This window comes from Protopterus annectens, chromosome 11.part0 (genome assembly GCF_019279795.1).
Source record: "Protopterus annectens isolate FY-2018-M chromosome 11.part0, PAN1.0, whole genome shotgun sequence".
Taxonomy (NCBI): domain Eukaryota; kingdom Metazoa; phylum Chordata; order Ceratodontiformes; family Protopteridae; genus Protopterus; species Protopterus annectens.
The window spans coordinates 46,921,982-46,941,372 of record NC_056745.1 but is presented as its reverse complement, the minus strand read 5'-3'; the positions used below and the strand labels follow the sequence as shown (position 1 = coordinate 46,941,372).

The window sequence follows — 19,391 nt, the reverse complement described above, 5'->3', positions numbered from 1 at the left end:
CATAAGATTCTTTTAAAGATCTGTTAATTAGGATGCTGATAGGGAGAGCAATACCATCAGCAGCAGATTTGAGGAAGGAGGAGGGTAAGTTGTCAGGGGCATTTGAGCAAGGCTTTAGTTTTGATAGGAGTATTTTTATGAAAGTAGTTGGTACAGGTTTGAGTTGGAAATTAAGCGTACTGTTATTAGGGGTGTTGTGAGTAGAGGAGAGAGAGATGGATGGATTGTTGTTGGGAAAGGATTTGGTTAGAGTAGCTATGGATTCTGTAAAAAATGTGTTGAAGTGAGAGCTTAGTTCTGAGTCAGTTAAGCTAGGGTCAGGGCAAGGATTATTCCTAGATCCTGGGTGGAGTAAGGAATTTATACCTTTCCAGAATTGTTTTGGGTTCTTGTTATTGCTGGATTGAAGTTTGTTGTAGTAGTTTTTTTGTCTGAGGTTATTCGTTTCTTTACTTGGTTGCAGAGTTGGGTGTATTGAAGTAAGGTAGAGGGTATCTTATTTTTTAGGTATAGCTTCCAGGATTTGTCCCTGCAGTGCGTGATTTATTTAGTTTCCTATTTTCAATAGTTTGTGTTATTTTTTCAGCTTTAGTTTTGGAGATCCAACTTTAGTTTATTTTATATATATATATATATATATATATATATATATATATATATTTATCACACATGCACACACACACATTATATATACATATATATATATATATATATATATATATATATATATATATATATATTTGTTTCTGTGTGCATGTACAGATGCATATAATTTTGTGTGGCCTGAATTTGGATTAAATTACCCTTGGTTGACATCTGTTTAGTTGACCACATGTTGTCGTCTAGGCAGAAGGTTGACAAGAATGCAAGATCACACAATTCTCAGAGAAGGGGAATATGCCATTTTCCTGATATTGTGCGATCTCAAAATGAGTATATATAATTCTCAGGTGGGTGTGAGAGTGCAGGGAGACTTGCCCTCCTACAAAAATGTTTTTTGTTTTCATCTTTAATTTAAAGATTGCATGCTCTGAGGTTCTTTTTTGGCACATGCATACTAATGCACTGACATTTGCTTTGTTGATCTTTTGCAGTCAACATTTAGAAGGTTGATGTATGGGTTACTCAACGAAGGTGAGTATACCTATAGTTTTATATGTTTATATGTATATATTGTGCAAAATTAATTATCTTGTAAAGTAAGTAACCAACCACAATCAGGCCCATTTAAAATTCCTCCCACCTATAAAAAATCCTAAACTCTCCTCAAACTCTGCAATCCCTCCTACAATGCTCTTCTCATCAACTCTAACTTCCACTCCAGTAACTACTTATCTCTCTTCCCTGTCTGTCCTATCTCACACAACTTCCCAACCCCTTCCTCACCTCACGCATATACTCCACTGCACCATACATCCATGCTCACTCCCCCTCTTACTCGGCTATCTCACACAACTTCCCAACCCCTTCCTCACCTCACTCACACACTCCACTGCACCATACATCCATGCTCACTCCCCCTCTTACTCAGCTATCTCACATGAACTTTATACCTACAACACTATTTATCTATACAAACCTAAAGTACTCCTCTCCCCTACACCCTCCTCTAAACTGTCACTCCAAAAGATCAATACTCTCATGTCAACCTTAACTCCTATCCCTTCCTATCCACCTGTTTACTCCTCCACCACACCCCTCTCTCACAGGCCGGTGATGTGCACCCCAACCCCGGACAAGCTTTCTGCATCAATGCAGCTAAACCATCCTCTCAACCCAAAAAACCTAAGTCCCTGCGCATCACTACACACAATGCACAAAGTATTAGAAACAAAATCCCTAACCTTCATGCATGGCTCTCCCACAACCACCCCGACATAACCACCATATCTGAAAATTGGCTCAAACCTTACATAAAAGATCATGAAATCCTACCACCAGGTTACCAAATGATTCTCACCGATCGTCCCCACAAAAAAGGAGGTGGAGTAGCTATAATCTACGCCACCTCTCATAACATAACCCCCTACACAAAGTCAGTTCCAATCTTTGCCAATGCTGAATGAACAATAGGACTACTAAAAATTAACAAGCACAAATCCCTATGTATCGCTGCCCTCTATATCTCCCCCGGGTGATAACATCAAAACGCTTGAAAACATACTATCCTCTTTCTTCTCCTACATAAATAATGAAACCTATATCCTTGGTGACACCAACATGTATTGGCCCAACAACTCAGATGCCCCTTCCCATACTATCAACCTGTACAACTTCTCCCAACTAATTCACTCACCTACCAGACCAAATAAAGATGGTACCCTCAGGTGCCATCATTGACTGCATCCTTACAACACATCCTAGTCTCATCAACAAATCCGGTATATTACCAGATTCTCTCAGTGACCACTTACTTTCGCTGATCGACTCCCAACTCCCCTACAAAAACAACACCACTACATTCAAACTCGCAACCTGTCATCTTTCAATCCCCAAACCTTCTCAGAATGCCTTAAGTGTGTCGACTGGTCCCCTCTAAGAACTCTCCCTCTAAATGATGCTCTCTCCCATTTCAACCACTCATTCCTTACCCTCCTTAACCAGCAAGAACCCTCCTAAGAAACAAATGCATTAAATCCAATCCTTGTCCATGGTTATCCAAAGAAACCAAACTCGCCATGCAACAAAGGGACAAAAAATGGAGGCAGTATCAAAAAATAAAAACCCAAGCTCCCTCCTAGAATTTAAGAAACTCCATAACTCCACCAAAAAGCTAAATATCAAAGACTGCAAAGCTCACTATTCCAAACTTCAGACTCTGCACTCAACAAACCCCAAAAATTTCTGGGACTCCATCTCATCTATATTAAATGCTGGTAATAAAGTAAACCCCTGTCCTAATCTCACCCTCTCTGACCTTGACACCACCTCTCAATTCAATTCCTTCTTCACAGACTGTATAGAAAAACTATCCAACTCCTTTCCACCCCCCCTTCCCTAACCACAACGCCTCACTCTAAAACCCCCTCTCCACCCAGTTAAACTCCTCCTCACCCTTCTTCCTTAAGCCCATTCCCACAAGCTTGATAAAAAGACTCCTCCTCAAATTCAAACCCTGCCGCAATGCACCTGACAATCTTCCTCCTACACTCCTCAAACTATCTGCAGACAGCGTCACCTTCCCCATCTCTATATCTATAAATAGATCCATACAAGAATCATACGTTCCTTCCATCTGGCGCCATGCCTACATCATCCCCCTCCACAAAGGTGGTAAAAATACTGACACCACCAACTCCAGGCCCATCGCCATCCTATCTCCTCTGTCTAAAATTCTTGAGAAAACCATCCAAGCTCAACTAATGATGCACCTAACCCAAAACAATCTCCTCTCCCCTACCCAGCACAGTTTCCGTCCTGGTCCCTCCACCATAACTGCCCTTCTTTCCTTTCTAGAAACCATCAACCAAGAACATGACTCAGGCAAATTTGTATCTACATTATTCCTTGATCTGTCAAAAGCCCTTGATACCATCTCCCACACCCTTCTCATATCTCAACTCTCTACTCTACACCTCTCTCCCCCCTCTCTAGATTGGTTTTCCAGCTACCTATCCAACCACCAACAAGCAGTCCAATGGAAAACCTCCACCTCCTCCTTCCTTCCTACATCCACAGGTGTCCCCCAAGGATCTGTTCTTGGCCCTCTACTGTTTAACCTATTTATTAACAACTTTCACCACTCTGTCCCAGACTCATGTGTCATCCAGTATGCAGAGGACTCGACCATCATCTGCTCAGCTTTCTCACCCTCCGAGCTACAAGCAGAAACACAATTAGCCTTTTCTAAAACAGAAATCTGGATGCAATCCAACCATCTAGCCCTGAATGCAAATAAAACTACACTAATGATTTTCTACCCCAGCAAAAACTCAACTATTGATAAAACCTCATTCATCATACAAAGCCAGAATAACACTCCCCTTGATATAGTCCTCACCACTAAACTTCTAGGTAACATCATAGATGAAGAACTAAAATTTGACACACACATCCACTCTGCAATCAAAAAACTCCCCAAAAGTTAGGTCTTCTCTACAGACACATCCACTTCCTCTGCCCATCAAACCATGGCATCTACTTTCTTGCTCCCCGCCCTAATGTATAGTGCACCCCTGTTCACAAACATACACATCAGTTTATGAAACAAACTTGAATCCTGCTTCCACAAAGTCTGCAAATTTGCAACCAATTCTAAATACCCTTCCCACCACTGCCACACCCTCCTCACCCTCAATTGGCTTGAACTTCCCAACTACCTTAGTTACCTATAATGCACCACTGCTCACAAACTTATCTACAAACCTGCAAACTGCACCTCTCTGGCTACATCTTTAAAACCCTATATACCCAACCACAAACTCATATCCACAAACCAAAATCTCCTTCAAATACATAAACCAGCTCATCCTCCTGGCCCAGCTACTTCTCTCCTACTCCATAGCCAAAAAATGGAATTCCTCCCCCCGTCCTTCGCAGCCTTCACCAGCATGACAATTTCAAAACCCAGCTACTATCTCATCTATCATCCGAATGGATATGCCCATGCCACACTCCAACTTAATCCCCTCTCCGACCTCTCTCTTTCTGCACAACTCCTTAAGATTCTCTCTGCTGCCTTGGACTGTGTATATTCCGTGGTATTTTCCATAACCCCTTCTGTTTCTTTCTCGATGCTTTATAGACCACCTAAACTAAAAAAAACTAAAAGAAATAATAGCTATATCTCAACTCGCATAGAATTCTCCTGCCACGAATTACACTCTGTATCTGATCACTTCTACCTACCATCATAAGCTAGTTACTATATATGTTAAATGTTTTACTCACTTGAGCTTTTAACATACTGTATTACACACTCTGAAATGTCTTTAACTTGTTCTGCGCAGCTACTTGTTGTGGCCCTAGTAACTTGCAATATGTACTTGAAACGTATACATTTTTGCCCTTTCTTTGTAACCTGCAAGTTGTAAATTCAAATGTAACTGTAATTTGTTTTGGAGCTTTTCTCCCTGGGTCTCCACTGAAAACGGACTCTTCTGGCCCAGTGGACTTCCCCGGTCATCAAACTTAAATAAAGTTTAAAGTTTCAGGGCAGTGATAAAGCCAAGAGTCACAAGTTGCATTCTCATGTAACACAGTACAAAATGTTCCATATAAAATACACAAACCAGACTACCCACTCCCACATATTCTATTTGATCACTGCTTTCTGTATGCATTTGTGTTTGTGTATGGATTTTCATGTTTCAGCAAAGTTTTCCCATTAACTTTAGTAGGTACAATAATTTACTAAGTTTCTTGTGAATAGGGCCTTAAGTAGTCTGCATACTTTTTAGGCATCTGGAGTGTTTATGGGAGGTTTTCTACTATAGCTCTGAGGTATTTCACTCATTATGTCTGCTGGCAGTTCATATTTCTTTCTTTATGCATTTTAGAAACATAATGAAGATTTTAGACTTTTTTTGTCAGAAATTACATTTTCCTATTACCTAGCTGTGGTTAATGCTGTATTTCATTGTTTTACTTTTTTAACTTTTTTTCTACTATAAAACAAATTTTATTTTCTGGATTAATTTAAGGTCAAAGTCAAAATAAGCTATATTGTCATTTAGAGCTAAACACGTGTAGCCTAAATGAAATTTCATGCATCAGCTCAATTCTTGATATTACACAGGAAAGTGAAACAACACATACAAGTAGAGGAATAAACATAACTAACAGATACAATACTACTCCCAATACATGCAAAGAGCAGACACATTTGCCAACACTCATACACAAAAAGAATAGCCTCTGCCAAATTAAATTAACTACCCTATTTAAAAGTAATACAAAACACATTACAGATTGAAATGCCTAAGTTATTTGTCTAATATTGCATTTGAGTGAGTTAAATAATACTGACTACGAATATAATAAATAAATACTGCATTAACCTGGAATATATGTAAGTATATATTGCACAAATAAATAAAAATTTCCTTATGTGTCCAGACCCCTGGGACTAGTCCCATGTTCAGAAGTCTAATCATGCTTAAATAGTCCACGTGCTGAATGCGTGTTGTCCTGTATTATTTTGGTGGCCTTTCGGATGCTACTTGCAAAATAAAGATGTTGTATCGATGGAAGACTGGAACCTATTACCTTCTGTGCAACCCTCACCATTCTTTGTAGCGCCTTCCTTTCTGTAACTGTGCAGCTTCCAAACCACACTGTGAAGTTGCAGGTGAGGATGCTCTCTACTGCACCTCTACAGAAGGTGGGGAGAATATGAGGAGGAGGCTTAGCTTTTCTCAGTCTTCTTAAAAAGTGGAGGCATTGGTATGCTTTCACCAGTTGGCTGGTGTTTCCTGACCACAAAAGATCCCCTGATATGTGTACACCCAGGAATGTTGTACTCTTAACCCTCTCCACACTCACCATTGATCCTGAGAACTGGGTGATTTGTTCTCCTTTTCCTGAAGTCGATGATAATCTCATTAGTCTTGCTTACATTCAGGTTAACGTTGTTCCCATTGCACCAACTTTTCAGCGATGCCACCTTCTCTCTGTACACCCTTTCATCCTCCTTTGCAAAGAGACCCATGACTGTGGTGTCATCAGCAAACCTGATGATATAGTTGGACTTGTGCTTAGCATAGCAGTTGTGGGTCAGGATGGTAAATAACAGTTGACTGAGAACACATTCCTGTAGAACCCCGCTGTTAACAGTGATGCACTCTGATGTGTTCCTACCTGAACACACCCTCTGTGGTCTCTCAATCAGGAAGTCCATGATCCAGTTACAGAGATGTTGAACGATTCCTAAATGTGCCAGTTTTTCTATTAGCTGCATTGGTACCACCATATTAAATACAGAGCTGAAGTCTATGAACAGATGCAGTGTTTTTTGGGAGGCTGTGGTATGTATTTCAAGTGTACACATTTATTTAATTTTGTATGTTGCACTAAATAATAGATTTGAGTACAAAATGTAAGATTTGGATTTTAAGGTTAGTTGTAGGAGAGTATGTTATTCTGGGGTAGGGTGTGTCTGTGTTGTTTTGCACATGCAGTGCAATAACTTAAAGGAATGTGTAACCCAAAAACATTTATCTTTAAGTCTTGAACTTTTGTGCATTTCTAAATATCTCTGCATTATTTCAGTAGTCATTTCTTCTTTCACACACTGCACATATAAAACAGATACAACTTTGTACATTCTAGCTCACTTAAAACTCCCCCCAAATAAATCTACAAATATATTTAAAAAAAAAAAAAGTAACACAAAATAAAAAATATACAGTAAAACATGGATCACATCTCTCCACACACTGCCGTGTACAAAAAAAAGTTATTTTACACACTACTTTGCAACCCTTAAAATAAACCAGAAACAAATACACCACTACTCACAGAAATCAGACTCTTAGAAACAGGAGTCATACTTATGACAACAAAAACAATTACTTGCAAAAGAAACCAACTAAAAACAAAAACATAACTGTAAAGCTAACAAAGCTCATGATAACCCATACCACATTACTAAAATATGTATGAAAATTAATTTACATAGCAAAAAGGTAAAAGGTACTTCAGAACTACACTATAAAAAACTACACACAAGACACTCACATTCAAAATTACTCACATTTCTAAAAGCCTGTGCAATCTAGTTGAAGCTCTACTTAGGCAATTAACACTACCCACTGAAATCAGTGGGAAATGTTACTGTAACAAAAACAAAGACACATGGAATATGCAGGGTTCAGGTTTATAATGTAGGGAATATATTTTACAGTAGTATTACAGAGCTTTATCTTTCATCACAGCACTCGCTCTCCAAACCCAGGATATTTCATGTATTACACATCAGACTCCCCATGTATAGATATAGTGTGCATATGTGTTTTCTTTTGATTATAAGATTGTAGATAACAGGCAAGTCAAACCAGCTCCTCAGGGAATGTATAAGAATTGCATATCCCGAATAAGTATATATATTTTCATGAGAAAATATGACTGTGGCACTGTTAAGACCACAGTGGCACCAATACTCAAAGTCAACAATTGCAATTATTATCAGAAAATTAGCAATCTGTCTCCTTACTTCATATACTAGTTAAACCGCTGCTGTAAGAACCAACAGTTTAAAGAATACTTACATGAGCACAGTAAGCATCCCACGGTCCAAATAAGGTGTTAAGGCAAAATTAAACACAAACATGGTCGCACAAAACCTATACAATGTAGTAACCTAAGAAAAGGGAAAGGTTTTGTCTTACTGCCACTGTCTCCACTTAGATATTTTTATTTTTCTGGAGATGCACTGATCTCAGAAATAAAACACATTCATGCCTTTTTTTTAATAATAACCTCAACAAAATCTATACAGTACATATTGGACGAAGTGGGAGGATTTTAACATAGTTACTGAACTACATCTATAACAAAATGTTTTCCCTATATTCTATATGATACAGTCACATAACACTATCCTATTTCGCAAGTGGAAATTCAGCTACAGAGATTTCATCTTTACTGCTCCATACACTGTTGGAAACTCCTGGTGTTCTGGCTGAAGTGTGATTCTCAAACAAGCTGGAAATATATTGCTGATTGATAAGTATATTTCTTGGCATTTTAACCTTTCAGAGTTCTGCATGGTCTTAGTTTTGCCTGACTGAATTATTTTTTTGCCTGACTGCATTATTTTATATATTTTATGGCATTGTTTTCTGTTTCTCATCTGCCCTGAAACTGCCTTTTTCCCACTCACCCACCCTACCTTGAGTTGGTGGTATAGCTGGTGGCTTTGCAGTTGCCTGCCCCTACTGTAAATTTGATCTGGGACACCCTTCCCAGTCTGGTGTTCACTCTCCTTAATACAGAGAGAACATTTGAGAAGGCCAACCCACTTAGGTTCTTAACCTTGAATTTTTCTTCTGCTCCTTCTTCCTCTCTCCTTGCACTTTACTAAAAAAATTGCACTCTATTTTGCTTTTGCCTCTTCTTAAAAGTACTCAGATGTATTTATTCTGCTCCATTTATTACTGCTTGGAAGTAGCCTGATTAAATTGTAACAGTTACTCTAAGCCTTTTGGTTTAAGCAACTGAGCTCCACACCAGTTTCACATTAAGAAGGTTTGTGGTCTGCACTCTTATGGGAGGAGTGGCTAGATTCTGCCCTTCTGTGCTGGGAATTTCTGGTTAAAGGCTTATTGTGCCCGCTTACTTGAACTGTTTCTTTCTGAAATTGATGTGCCTTGTTTGCTGTAGCATAAACTAGATTCAAGCATCATGAATCTAATATTCTTTGTATAACTTGAACACTAATCCAGGCCAACTTTTTTTTGGAGAAGGTTCCCCTGCACCCTAGTGGCAGGAGTGTGCAGTTAGAACTTGTCTGATTGAAGACTACTGGAACAGGGCTCAGTTTTGAACTTTTTTACTGGTTAATTAGGTAATTTGTTTAAATCAGTTTGCTCGTTTTCTATTGTTATACAAAATAAAATTGCACTTTATTCATCTGCTTTTACTGTATTTGTGTTTCTTCCTATTTTATTTTGCTTTTGCTGCTTGTTCTTACAAGTACTTAATTGCATTTATTCTGCTGCATTTATTACTGCTTGTTAGTAGCCTGATTAAATTGTAATTGTTATTCTAAGCCATTGGTTGAAGCACTTGGGCTTCAGACCAGTTGTTTTACATTAAGAAGGTTTGTGGTCTGCACTGTTGTGGTAGGACAGGTAGCTTATATCCTTCTAAGTTGGGAGTTGCTGATTGAAGGATTAGTGTCTATCATTCTAAAAGTGTATTAGTTCTGGTTTAAGCACTTGGGCTTCGGGCCAGTTATTTTACATAAAGAAGGTGTGGTCTGCACTCTTGTGGGAGGAGAGGATAGATTCTGCCCTTCTGAGCTGGGTGTTTCTGGTTAAAGGCTTACTGTGCCTGCTTATTTGAACTGTTTCTTTCTGAAATTGGTACGCCTTGCTTGCTGCAGCATAGACTAAATTCAGGCCTGCTGAATCTAGCTTTGTTGTATAACTTGAGCACTAATCCAGACCATCTTTTTTTGGAGAAGGTTCCCCTGCACCCTAGAGGAAGGAGTGTGCAGTTAGAACTTGTCTGATCGAAGAATGCTGGAACGGGGCTCAGTTTTTAGCTTTTTATTCATTAACTGGTTAATTTGTTTAAATCAGTTTCCTCATTTGCTACTGTTATATTAAAAAAAACATACTCTTTATGCATCACTGCTTAGCTAGGGTTAAACTAATCCCGGCGCCAAAGTCTGCTCTTCAAAATTTTCCCTTAGAACTAGCCAGTTTTTTTAGTTTTAGCACTCAAATCTGTTTCTTTGAGCTCAGCACTTGTTCAGAACTTGTAAGCACTAAATAAGCTACAGATTACTACAGCACTCAACTTTCTTCACATGTCTAGAGGAAATCAGCTTTTAGTACTTAATAAATAAGCATCTATCCAGGCATGTCCAAGGGTCAGCTCGTGGTGTTTTCTCCTTTCTACCTGATTAATCTGGGCATCTTGGGGTAATGCAGCAATTGCCTCATGTACACAGACAATCCTCTCCTCCTACCTCCCAACACTACAACCTGTGAGAGATGCACTTATATAGCCAAACTGGAAGCAAAGCACTCTTCACCCAAGACTGGACTAGACAGTCAAGAGGAGAAGGTAAACACTTGCACCACACGACACTCATCACATAGTCCCTCAAAACGTATACCACCAAAACACTCACAAAGAAACACAAAACGCACACCTACATTCGTGGAGGCTCTCAATAAAAATCTGCTCAAGCAAGAGACCACCAAAGCAGAAATGCAAGCAACCTCCTCCCCTCCCAACACAACCCAAATAACACAGAGCCCATAACCTCAGTGTGCCACTCAACCACAGCCCATTAGGCATAACAATGTACCCAACACTCTAGTCATAGGTGACTATAGTCAGGCACACTGATGTTCAACTCACCAGGCTAATCAAAGAGAAATCTACTGTCAGCTGCCTGTCGGGTGCCAGGATCCTCCACATAACGCACGCACTCAGGCCACTCCACAAGTACAAATATGACTCTGTCATTGTCCATGTTGGTGTGAATGGCCCGAGACGTACCTCCCTGGACTACATTGAATAGAGACATGGAGGAGTTCTCCGATCTTGTAGCCCAGGCAGGTATCACCCTAGCGCCGAGTAGCATCCTGCATCACCCAGAATTATGCCACTATACAAGGACAAAATGATTGACTTCAACAATTGACTAAGCTTCTGGTGTCATTCTTAGGGGATCCAGCATCTGTCTGCCTGGGATGACATGAACGACAGACCACAATGCTTTGCCAGAAATGGCCTGCACCTGTCGCCCTTGGGATTCCAGATACAGGCTAAGGCTCTTGCTACCCCTATAGTACCTTTTTTAGGCAAAGTTCAAATGACAAATTCACCACCGTAACAGGTACAAGAAAGCAAAATCTGAAGGCAAGGCTACTCAATGCTAGAAGTCTAAACCTCAAAATGCATTCACATGAGGCACTCCTTAAAATGGAGAACATCAACATCTGTGCAGTGACAGAGACCTGGTTCAAGGCTCCAGAGAGCACCCATGCATTACCAGGCTATAATTCATACCACACCTTTCGGCCACCTAACCTGGACCAAAACACTAAAGGGGGAGGCGTGTCCATATTCAATAAGGATATCCATAACTCCAGGCTAGTTGCTCAGTATAATGCAGCTGAGATTATCCAAGTGCAATTAACTCTAGGCAAGACTGCAATCCAAATTGTAACTTGCTACAGGTCCCCCACCATGCCCCAGGATTCCCACTCCTCATTTCTTGATACACTGGAAAATATTAGGGTACAACCCAACACCCTAATAATGGGCAATTTCAACTACTCCACCATTAACTAGGAAAACTAATCAAGAACCAACTCTTTTGCTCAACGTTTTCTGGAATTCATAAATTCCAACGACTTGGATCAACTTATCCACATCCCCACCAGGGGCAGCAATATCCTAGACCTGGTGATTACCAATATGGGCGACCGGTGTCCCACACCAGAGGTCAATTCCTCGTTGGTCAGATCTAACCACAAGCTAATCACCCTAGACATCCACATCCCGCCCCATCCCCCATTAGGGAAACCACAATAAAAAATGTCTCCAAAGCCAACTTCACACTTCTTAAGACAAGAGTGGCAAACTTCACGACACCCATGCAGACGGACAAGAGAGATACGACTGCTGAATCCTACACAAATGCACTTTATAAGCACTTACACAAGCGCATGGATCATGCTATCCCTAACAGAACCAAGATGATATCCTCCAAAAAAAGGAAGCCAATCTGGTGGTCCCCTGCCATAAACAAACTCTACAACAGAATAAATAAACTCTTGCAAAAGAGTAAAATCCCATGATTGGAGGAACTCCTGGTCAGCCTCAGTAAGAAGCTGAGATCCCTCATAAAATCCTCCAGAGCTAGTTATGAAAACAAATCCGCCACGGATTCTAAAGACAACCACAAAGCATTCTATAGCTATGATGTCACTAAATATATAGAACCAACTGATATTGCCAACATCCTGGCAGATAGGTTCAGTGTTAACTTTATCCCCTCTCACGCCCAGCTCTATACCGGAAAAATGCAAAATTCCTGTAATCACGGCTGCACAGGTAAAAACCACACTCTCCAAAGCCAAGAACACAGCATCCATGGGACCTGACAACATCCCAGGCTGCATTCTACACAAACTGCAGAATGAAGTGGCACCCCACCTAAGCACCATGTTCAATCATAGCCTTACCTCAGGCTTTGTGCCCACTGAGTGGCACACAGTGACAGTTATCCCACTTCACAAAGGGGAAGCCACCATGGACCCCCGGAAACTACCGCCCCATTAGCCTAACAAGCCTGGTCTGCAAGGCCATGGAACATATCATCATGGAACTTATAAACAAAGACATTGGTAATCTCCAAACTCTGGACCCCACCCAGTTTGGGTTTGTAAAAGGCAGATCATGTCTCCTAAACCTGATACACTTCTTTGAAGCAGTCACCAAAGGTGTAGATGAGGGTAAGGTGGTTCACACAGTCTATCTAAATCTCGCCAAGGCTTTTGACACCATCCCCCACTCTGGAATTATAGATAAACTCACTAAACTAGGTATAAAGCTATATGTCACAAGATGGGTTGCCAACTAGTTCACTGACAAAACCCACATTGTGAAAGTAGCAAACTCCAAATCCGACTTCAGACCAGTGACAAGTGGAGTACCACAGGGTTAAGTCCTGGGTCCTCTCCTGTTTGGTATCTACTTTTCTGAAGTACAGGCTAACACAGAAGGTCTTTGGCTAATGAAGTTCGCAGATGACTGCAAACTAGGTTCCCTAATCGAAACTACTAACGATGTGGACATCTAAAAAAAGGCCTCACTGAGACAGATGCCTGGTGTCAAAGCCATGGACTCAAGCTCAATGCCAAAAAGTGCACTGTCATCCCCTTTGGTAAAAACTCTGTACCCATGAGCTACCACATAGGTGGTAGTCTACTTAACACCGAAAGTGTGACAAGAGACCTTGGGACACAGGCGGGCAGTAGTCTCTCCTTTGATAATCACATCACCACAGTAGTCAGGAAATCCTTCTACTTGGCACACCTCATCACAAAAGGTTTCTCATCCAGGAAAAAAGAGGTCATTGTTCCCCTCTACTCGTCACTTAGACCCATTATAGAGTACAACACCCCTTTTGATATGTACCTCACAAGACATCTACAGCAACTGGAAAGGCCGCAGAAATACCTCACAAAGAGGATTACTGGCCTCAAACAGATGCCCTACGCAGACCGTCTCAAAAAACTCCAGCTTTACTCTGTCCCATATCACCTACTCAGAGGTGATCTATGCTGAACATACAAAGCTATGTCAAACCCAGAGCTGTTGGACATGCTCCACTTAAAAGAAATCCCAATCCCTCAGAGCTACACGCTGTAGGGACCTAAACCTTATCACCACAATAAAAAGAACATGCTGGAGGGATAGACTCTGAAACAAACTACCTATCTATATCAAACAAAGCTCCTCATTAGCACTCTTCAAGAAAAATCTTGATGATTGGATGGGGAATAGGAAATTCACCCTGGGGATCACCTCTATGGCTCTTCTTGACAGGAGCACAGGAAAATAAATTTTCTTGGGTGGCGAAAGCCAGGGTACCTTTTTGGCCAGGCTGATATAGGTCCTAGGGCCAATAGCCTAGTACCTACCTATGAACCTATACTGGTTCAGTGTGTTTACCTGTCAGGACAGGATCTGCACATGGCTCAAATGCCTATTCATAAAAAAATACTAATAACCACCCCAATAGCATAGACAAATAAAGTCCTGACTATACGCAGCTGAACGAGGTTCAAGTTAGTAGCTTGGGTGACTGACGAAGAAGGGGTGGAGGCTGCATGGGCATTCCCATCACTGATCTCTAACAGCGGCTGTTGACACAACATAGGGGCATAGTCCAATCAGAGGAAAAAGATGGGGACATGGCTACACTGCTGTTAAGGTTGGGCAAAACACCACAATCCCTATTACATGCTTGCCCCCTCAGACATCTCCATATAACGGGGGGGGGGGGGCAGGTAGACCAAAATAACTACCCCCCTCTTGGAAGGTACCTAGCAAGACTCCCTGGATACACCTATGTTCGGAGACTGACCCCAGCTCTATTGGGTAAGCTGCAAGACTCCCTGGATACACCTATGTTCGGAGACTGACCCCAGCTCTATTGGGTAAGCTGGAAGAATTTAAGAGGAAGCTGGTACACCTAGCAACAGATGGAGCCACAGTGGTAGAGAGGGATGGTGTAGTGCAAAAGGAGGTAAAAAATGACCAGGTAAGAAAAGAATGTTACAATTAAAGCCATAAAAAGATTGCAAGCTGACCTGTGCAGCATATTTAAATAACATCCATAAAGCAGATCACATGACGATGGCTTAAATCAGAGGCTGTCCAACTGTGTCAACAAACCTTTGCACAGGACCTCCAATTATTCTAACATTGAAACTATGCACAGTTGGGGGATAAACAAATTTCTTCTTCCTAATGTTTACTGCTTGTGACTTAGAATCCATTTTAGGATCCTAATTTTCACATTTTCCAAGGAAATCTCTGGTGTTTAATCAACAAGAACCAAAATTCTGAAGGGGAACACTGTGGACACATTACTAAGTGCTACACAAAAACTGCTGCTCTATCTAGCAATCAGTTGTGAATTGTCAAGGCCAGTGCTAAGACTTTTGATGGTCACAAGTGGAAAAACAAGCTATATAGGTTTTATCTAGATCCTATTTTTAATAACACTTAATAAATTACATATCAGCTGTTAGAGTGTAAACAGCTGCATTATTACCTCTGCAATGATCATTCATCACCACCATAACCTGTACAGAAAAATTCAAAAGAAGGCTTTCATGAGTCTGTCTAAGTTACTAGATGAAAAGGATACATTATATGGTCCCTTTTAAAATGACTACTGCTACACAAATACGATGTTTGCACAGACAGATCCGAAGACAGCTGCATTCTTCACATATCTTTTTTATCTTATGGACAATATTTTTCATATGCTTTTTACTACTTCAAGCCAGGTTCTGAAAAGAATACTTATTTTTCCACAAGAAAAACAAAAAGGAAACTTACATACTGGATGATTACCTGTATATATATTTTTATCATCCTGAAACTCAGCAGTGTTTCGCTTCTTTGAAGAGGCACACCTCCCCTTAAATCTGACTGTGATAGCTGCACTTCGTTCACCAACACTGCTTACCTCAGAAAAAGTTTTTGCTTCCACCAGTTTTCCAAAGTTTTTACATATAAAATGATGGACGTTTTTTCTATGTTCTTTGTCCCCAACAGATCTGAAGGAAAATGCAGAGTTATTGATTTTTGCATCAAGAAATCTGAAAAAGTCATCTGCTTCATGTTCAGTTACAAACTTACAAAGCTGTTTGTGAAGAGGATTCAGTTTGACAGTCATTTCTCCACCATTTGTGATGGTCATTAGAAAGGGGTATCTCTTCCTTAAAGCATGGTGTATTCTGGCTCTATGGTCTTTACTGGGAAATGATCCGAGTAAAAAACCTGTCTGAGCTTCCACAGGAGACGGTTCACAATCTTGTTCAGTCTTCATGCTGTAAGCAAACTGTTCCAATGCATCAATTACTGATTGAGCTAAAACACTGTCTAGATCACATTCTTCAATAAGGTCAGAGCTGCTGTTTACCTCCAACTGGTCAAGCAAACCACAATCTTCCACTGTCTGGAAAGATTCTACAGCTGTTCTTAAATTGGAATAATTATTTTCTGAAGCATTTTCAGATCGTTGCTGCTCATTATCTGATTTCCTTTTTTTCACAACTGGCAAACTCTTTTCAGCAACAGGTTCGCCTTGATTTTGCAAGTTGTCAAGCTTCGTCTCGCTTACAAGCTGGCCAGATAAACTTATCTCTGTCACCACAAAGTCATTCACTGAATTTTTTATGCTACCATGGAAGCCAAGGTGACTGCTAATATGAAAGAAGGGAAATATCAGGCTCTTGGTTTCCATACCTGCTTCTATTGTACCACAGTATCTGCAAAATGAAAACAAATGCAGGTTTAAAAAGAGGTACTACTTTATTAAAAATGGCAAAATGCAGGTTCATCAAGTGATACGGTTTTATTCAAATGGTACTGCATCAAAAACCTTGAAGGACTGTAAGACTAGCACATGCTATGCAGCAATTAGCACTCTTCAAAGTAGCTGTCCAGTTCTGCTTTCCAGTTTACCTTTTACAACTACTCTACTATGGTGATTACCATTCAAAGTAAAATATGGTTTTACAGTAATCACATGCTTAAAAGAAAACAAAAGCAATTGTAACAGAAAGCAAGAAGAAGGAGGGGGAAATCAATTTCTGATCTTACCTCATGGAACTGCTAATGAGCTACTTCCCATGTCCAGGGTACATGATCTTGTCTCATGGAAATGCTAATGAGCTACTTCCCATGTCCAGGGTACATGATCTTGTCTCATGGAAATGCTAATGAGCTACTTCCCATGTCCAGGGTACATGATCTTGTCTCATGGAACTGCTAATGAGCTACTTCCCATGTCCAGGGTACATGATCTTGTCTCATGGAACTGCTAATGAGCTACTTCCCATGTCCAGGGTACATGATCTTGTCTCATGGAACTGCTAATGAGCTACTTCCCATGTCCAGGGTACATGATCTTGTCTCATGGAACTGCTAATGAGCTACTTCCCATGTCCAGGGTACATGATCTTGTCTCATGGAACTGCTAATGAGCTACTTCCCATGTCCAGGGTACATGATCTTGTCTCATGGAAATGCTAATGAGCTACTTCCCATGTCCAGGGTACATGATCTTGTCTCATGGAAATGCTAATGAGCTACTTCCCATGTCCAGGGTACATGATCTTGTCTCATGGAACTGCTAATGAGCTACTTCCCATGTCCAGGGTACATGATCTTGTCTCATGGAACTGCTAATGAGCTACTTCCCATGTCCAGGGTACATGATCTTGTCTCATGGAACTGCTAATGAGCTACTTCCCATGTCCAGGGTACATGATCTTGTCTCATGGAACTGCTAATGAGCTACTTCCCATGTCCAGGGTACATGATCTTGTCTCATGGAACTGCTAATGAGCTACTTCCCATGTCCAGGGTACATGGTTCCATTTTTCCCACCATCATTTGCCTGCTGGGTGACTAAGCAAGCCACATAACCAGACCGTGCTCCTGGGCCACCGCTGAAAAGGGGCAATTTGTCTTACATGTTCAACAAATAAATTTTAAAATCTTTTTTTCCTGGTAATTCACGGAGAATTACAGTCAGCAATGTGAATAAGAGTTTCATAGTTCTTACTGTTCAGAACATGCAAAGAACTAAGAAAAGTGTTGTTCTGTTAACTTTTCAAGTGAACTGAAGTACCCCAAATATTATCCATCTCCTACCGATTTTGTCTCAGGTTTATGCACTGTACCTCACTTACTGGTCTGGCAGTTAGGGCATAGGACTAAAGCTCTCAGCAGTTAAATAAATACCAAGGGTACAGGGTAGGATTCCTTCCTTTGCTTACTCTGTTACTCTGAGCACGTCCCCTGACCAGACAGTGTACCTAGGTTTCCACTAAAAAGAGACTGTTTGCCCAGTGGGCTTAGCCAGTCAACAAATGACACAAAAAAATGTCTTTTTTCCCTGGTCAATCACTGAGGATTAAAATCAGTCAGTAATGCCACACTGTCATAATTCTTACTGTATAGCAAATGTATATCCATGCAACACCCATTCTGTTAACTTTTAAAGTGAATTAGAGCTGTCTCGCACTTAACGTGCAGAGCTGTTACAGAACTGCTTCCTGCAGTCCAATGAATAGGGTCTGAATCCTTCTACCTCCGACTGCCTACTACATAACAAGAAGCAAGTCACTCAGACAGTGCTCCTGGATTGCCCTGTGGGTTTACCTGGTTAACAAAAACATGAAAGAAAACAATATTTAAAAAATGTCCCTTTTTGGGACACTGCATTCCCTAATATTTTTGGTTTTGTTCAGAATCCCTGAACAAAGAAGTCAGCACGTGTCTTGGTCTGTACCTTGAAAACTTTGTGGCTTTCTGGCAAATTGCTGTGGACTGCACTCACTAAATAATGACAGGCATGTGAGTTACATACTTTGTATCATTCATTAAATGTTTACCAATGCAAAGCTTGTTATTCTAGCATTTGTCTACGTATATAACAGAAACATTTAAAATCTTTTCTTGATGTTTGGGTCTCTGTCTCTGATTCTTGCTAGGAAGTTGAAATGAAAGAGGGGAGTTGCAATAAGCTGCACTGTATGATTTTGACAAGAGCAAGCCGAGATATATTTCTGGGTCATTCTTTATGAATTCACTGGATCTCAAGCAAATACCCGAGGTGTACAGTCATACAAATGGGATTAAGTGTGTGTGTGTGTGTGTGGCGCACAATTGTGGTTTGCTCCTCATAAAATCTGTGGCTTTCTGGTAAAGTGTTGAGTGCTGTAGTCACTAAATAGTAACAAAAAAGTGAGTTTCAGCTTCTAACCTTTCAAAAAATTCTTGCTAACACAAAACCAGTTGTACTACCAACTTTATATGCACCCTACCCAACAGTAATATGCTCCCTTGGTGTAGTGACCATATTTCTCTAAGAGTCTTGACTGCTCTGGGGTATTCCGCTGAGGATTTCCTGTATCCTGAGGATATCCGTGGATTCTTAGTGTTAGAAAAATCTAAGG

General features: G+C 40.6%; 1 protein-coding gene across 1 annotated transcript in view; it reads right to left on the bottom strand.

Annotated features, from left to right (window-relative positions):
* PUS7L (pseudouridine synthase 7 like) overlaps positions 1 to 19,391 on the bottom strand; it is a 364,500-nt gene that overhangs the window by 306,818 nt on the left and 38,291 nt on the right. The window contains exon 2 of the mRNA XM_044087411.1: positions 15,775 to 16,694. Within this exon, the coding sequence (XP_043943346.1) occupies positions 15,775 to 16,669 (895 nt within the window). The 5' untranslated portion in view covers positions 16,670 to 16,694. The remainder of the gene's footprint in view (positions 1 to 15,774; positions 16,695 to 19,391) is intronic.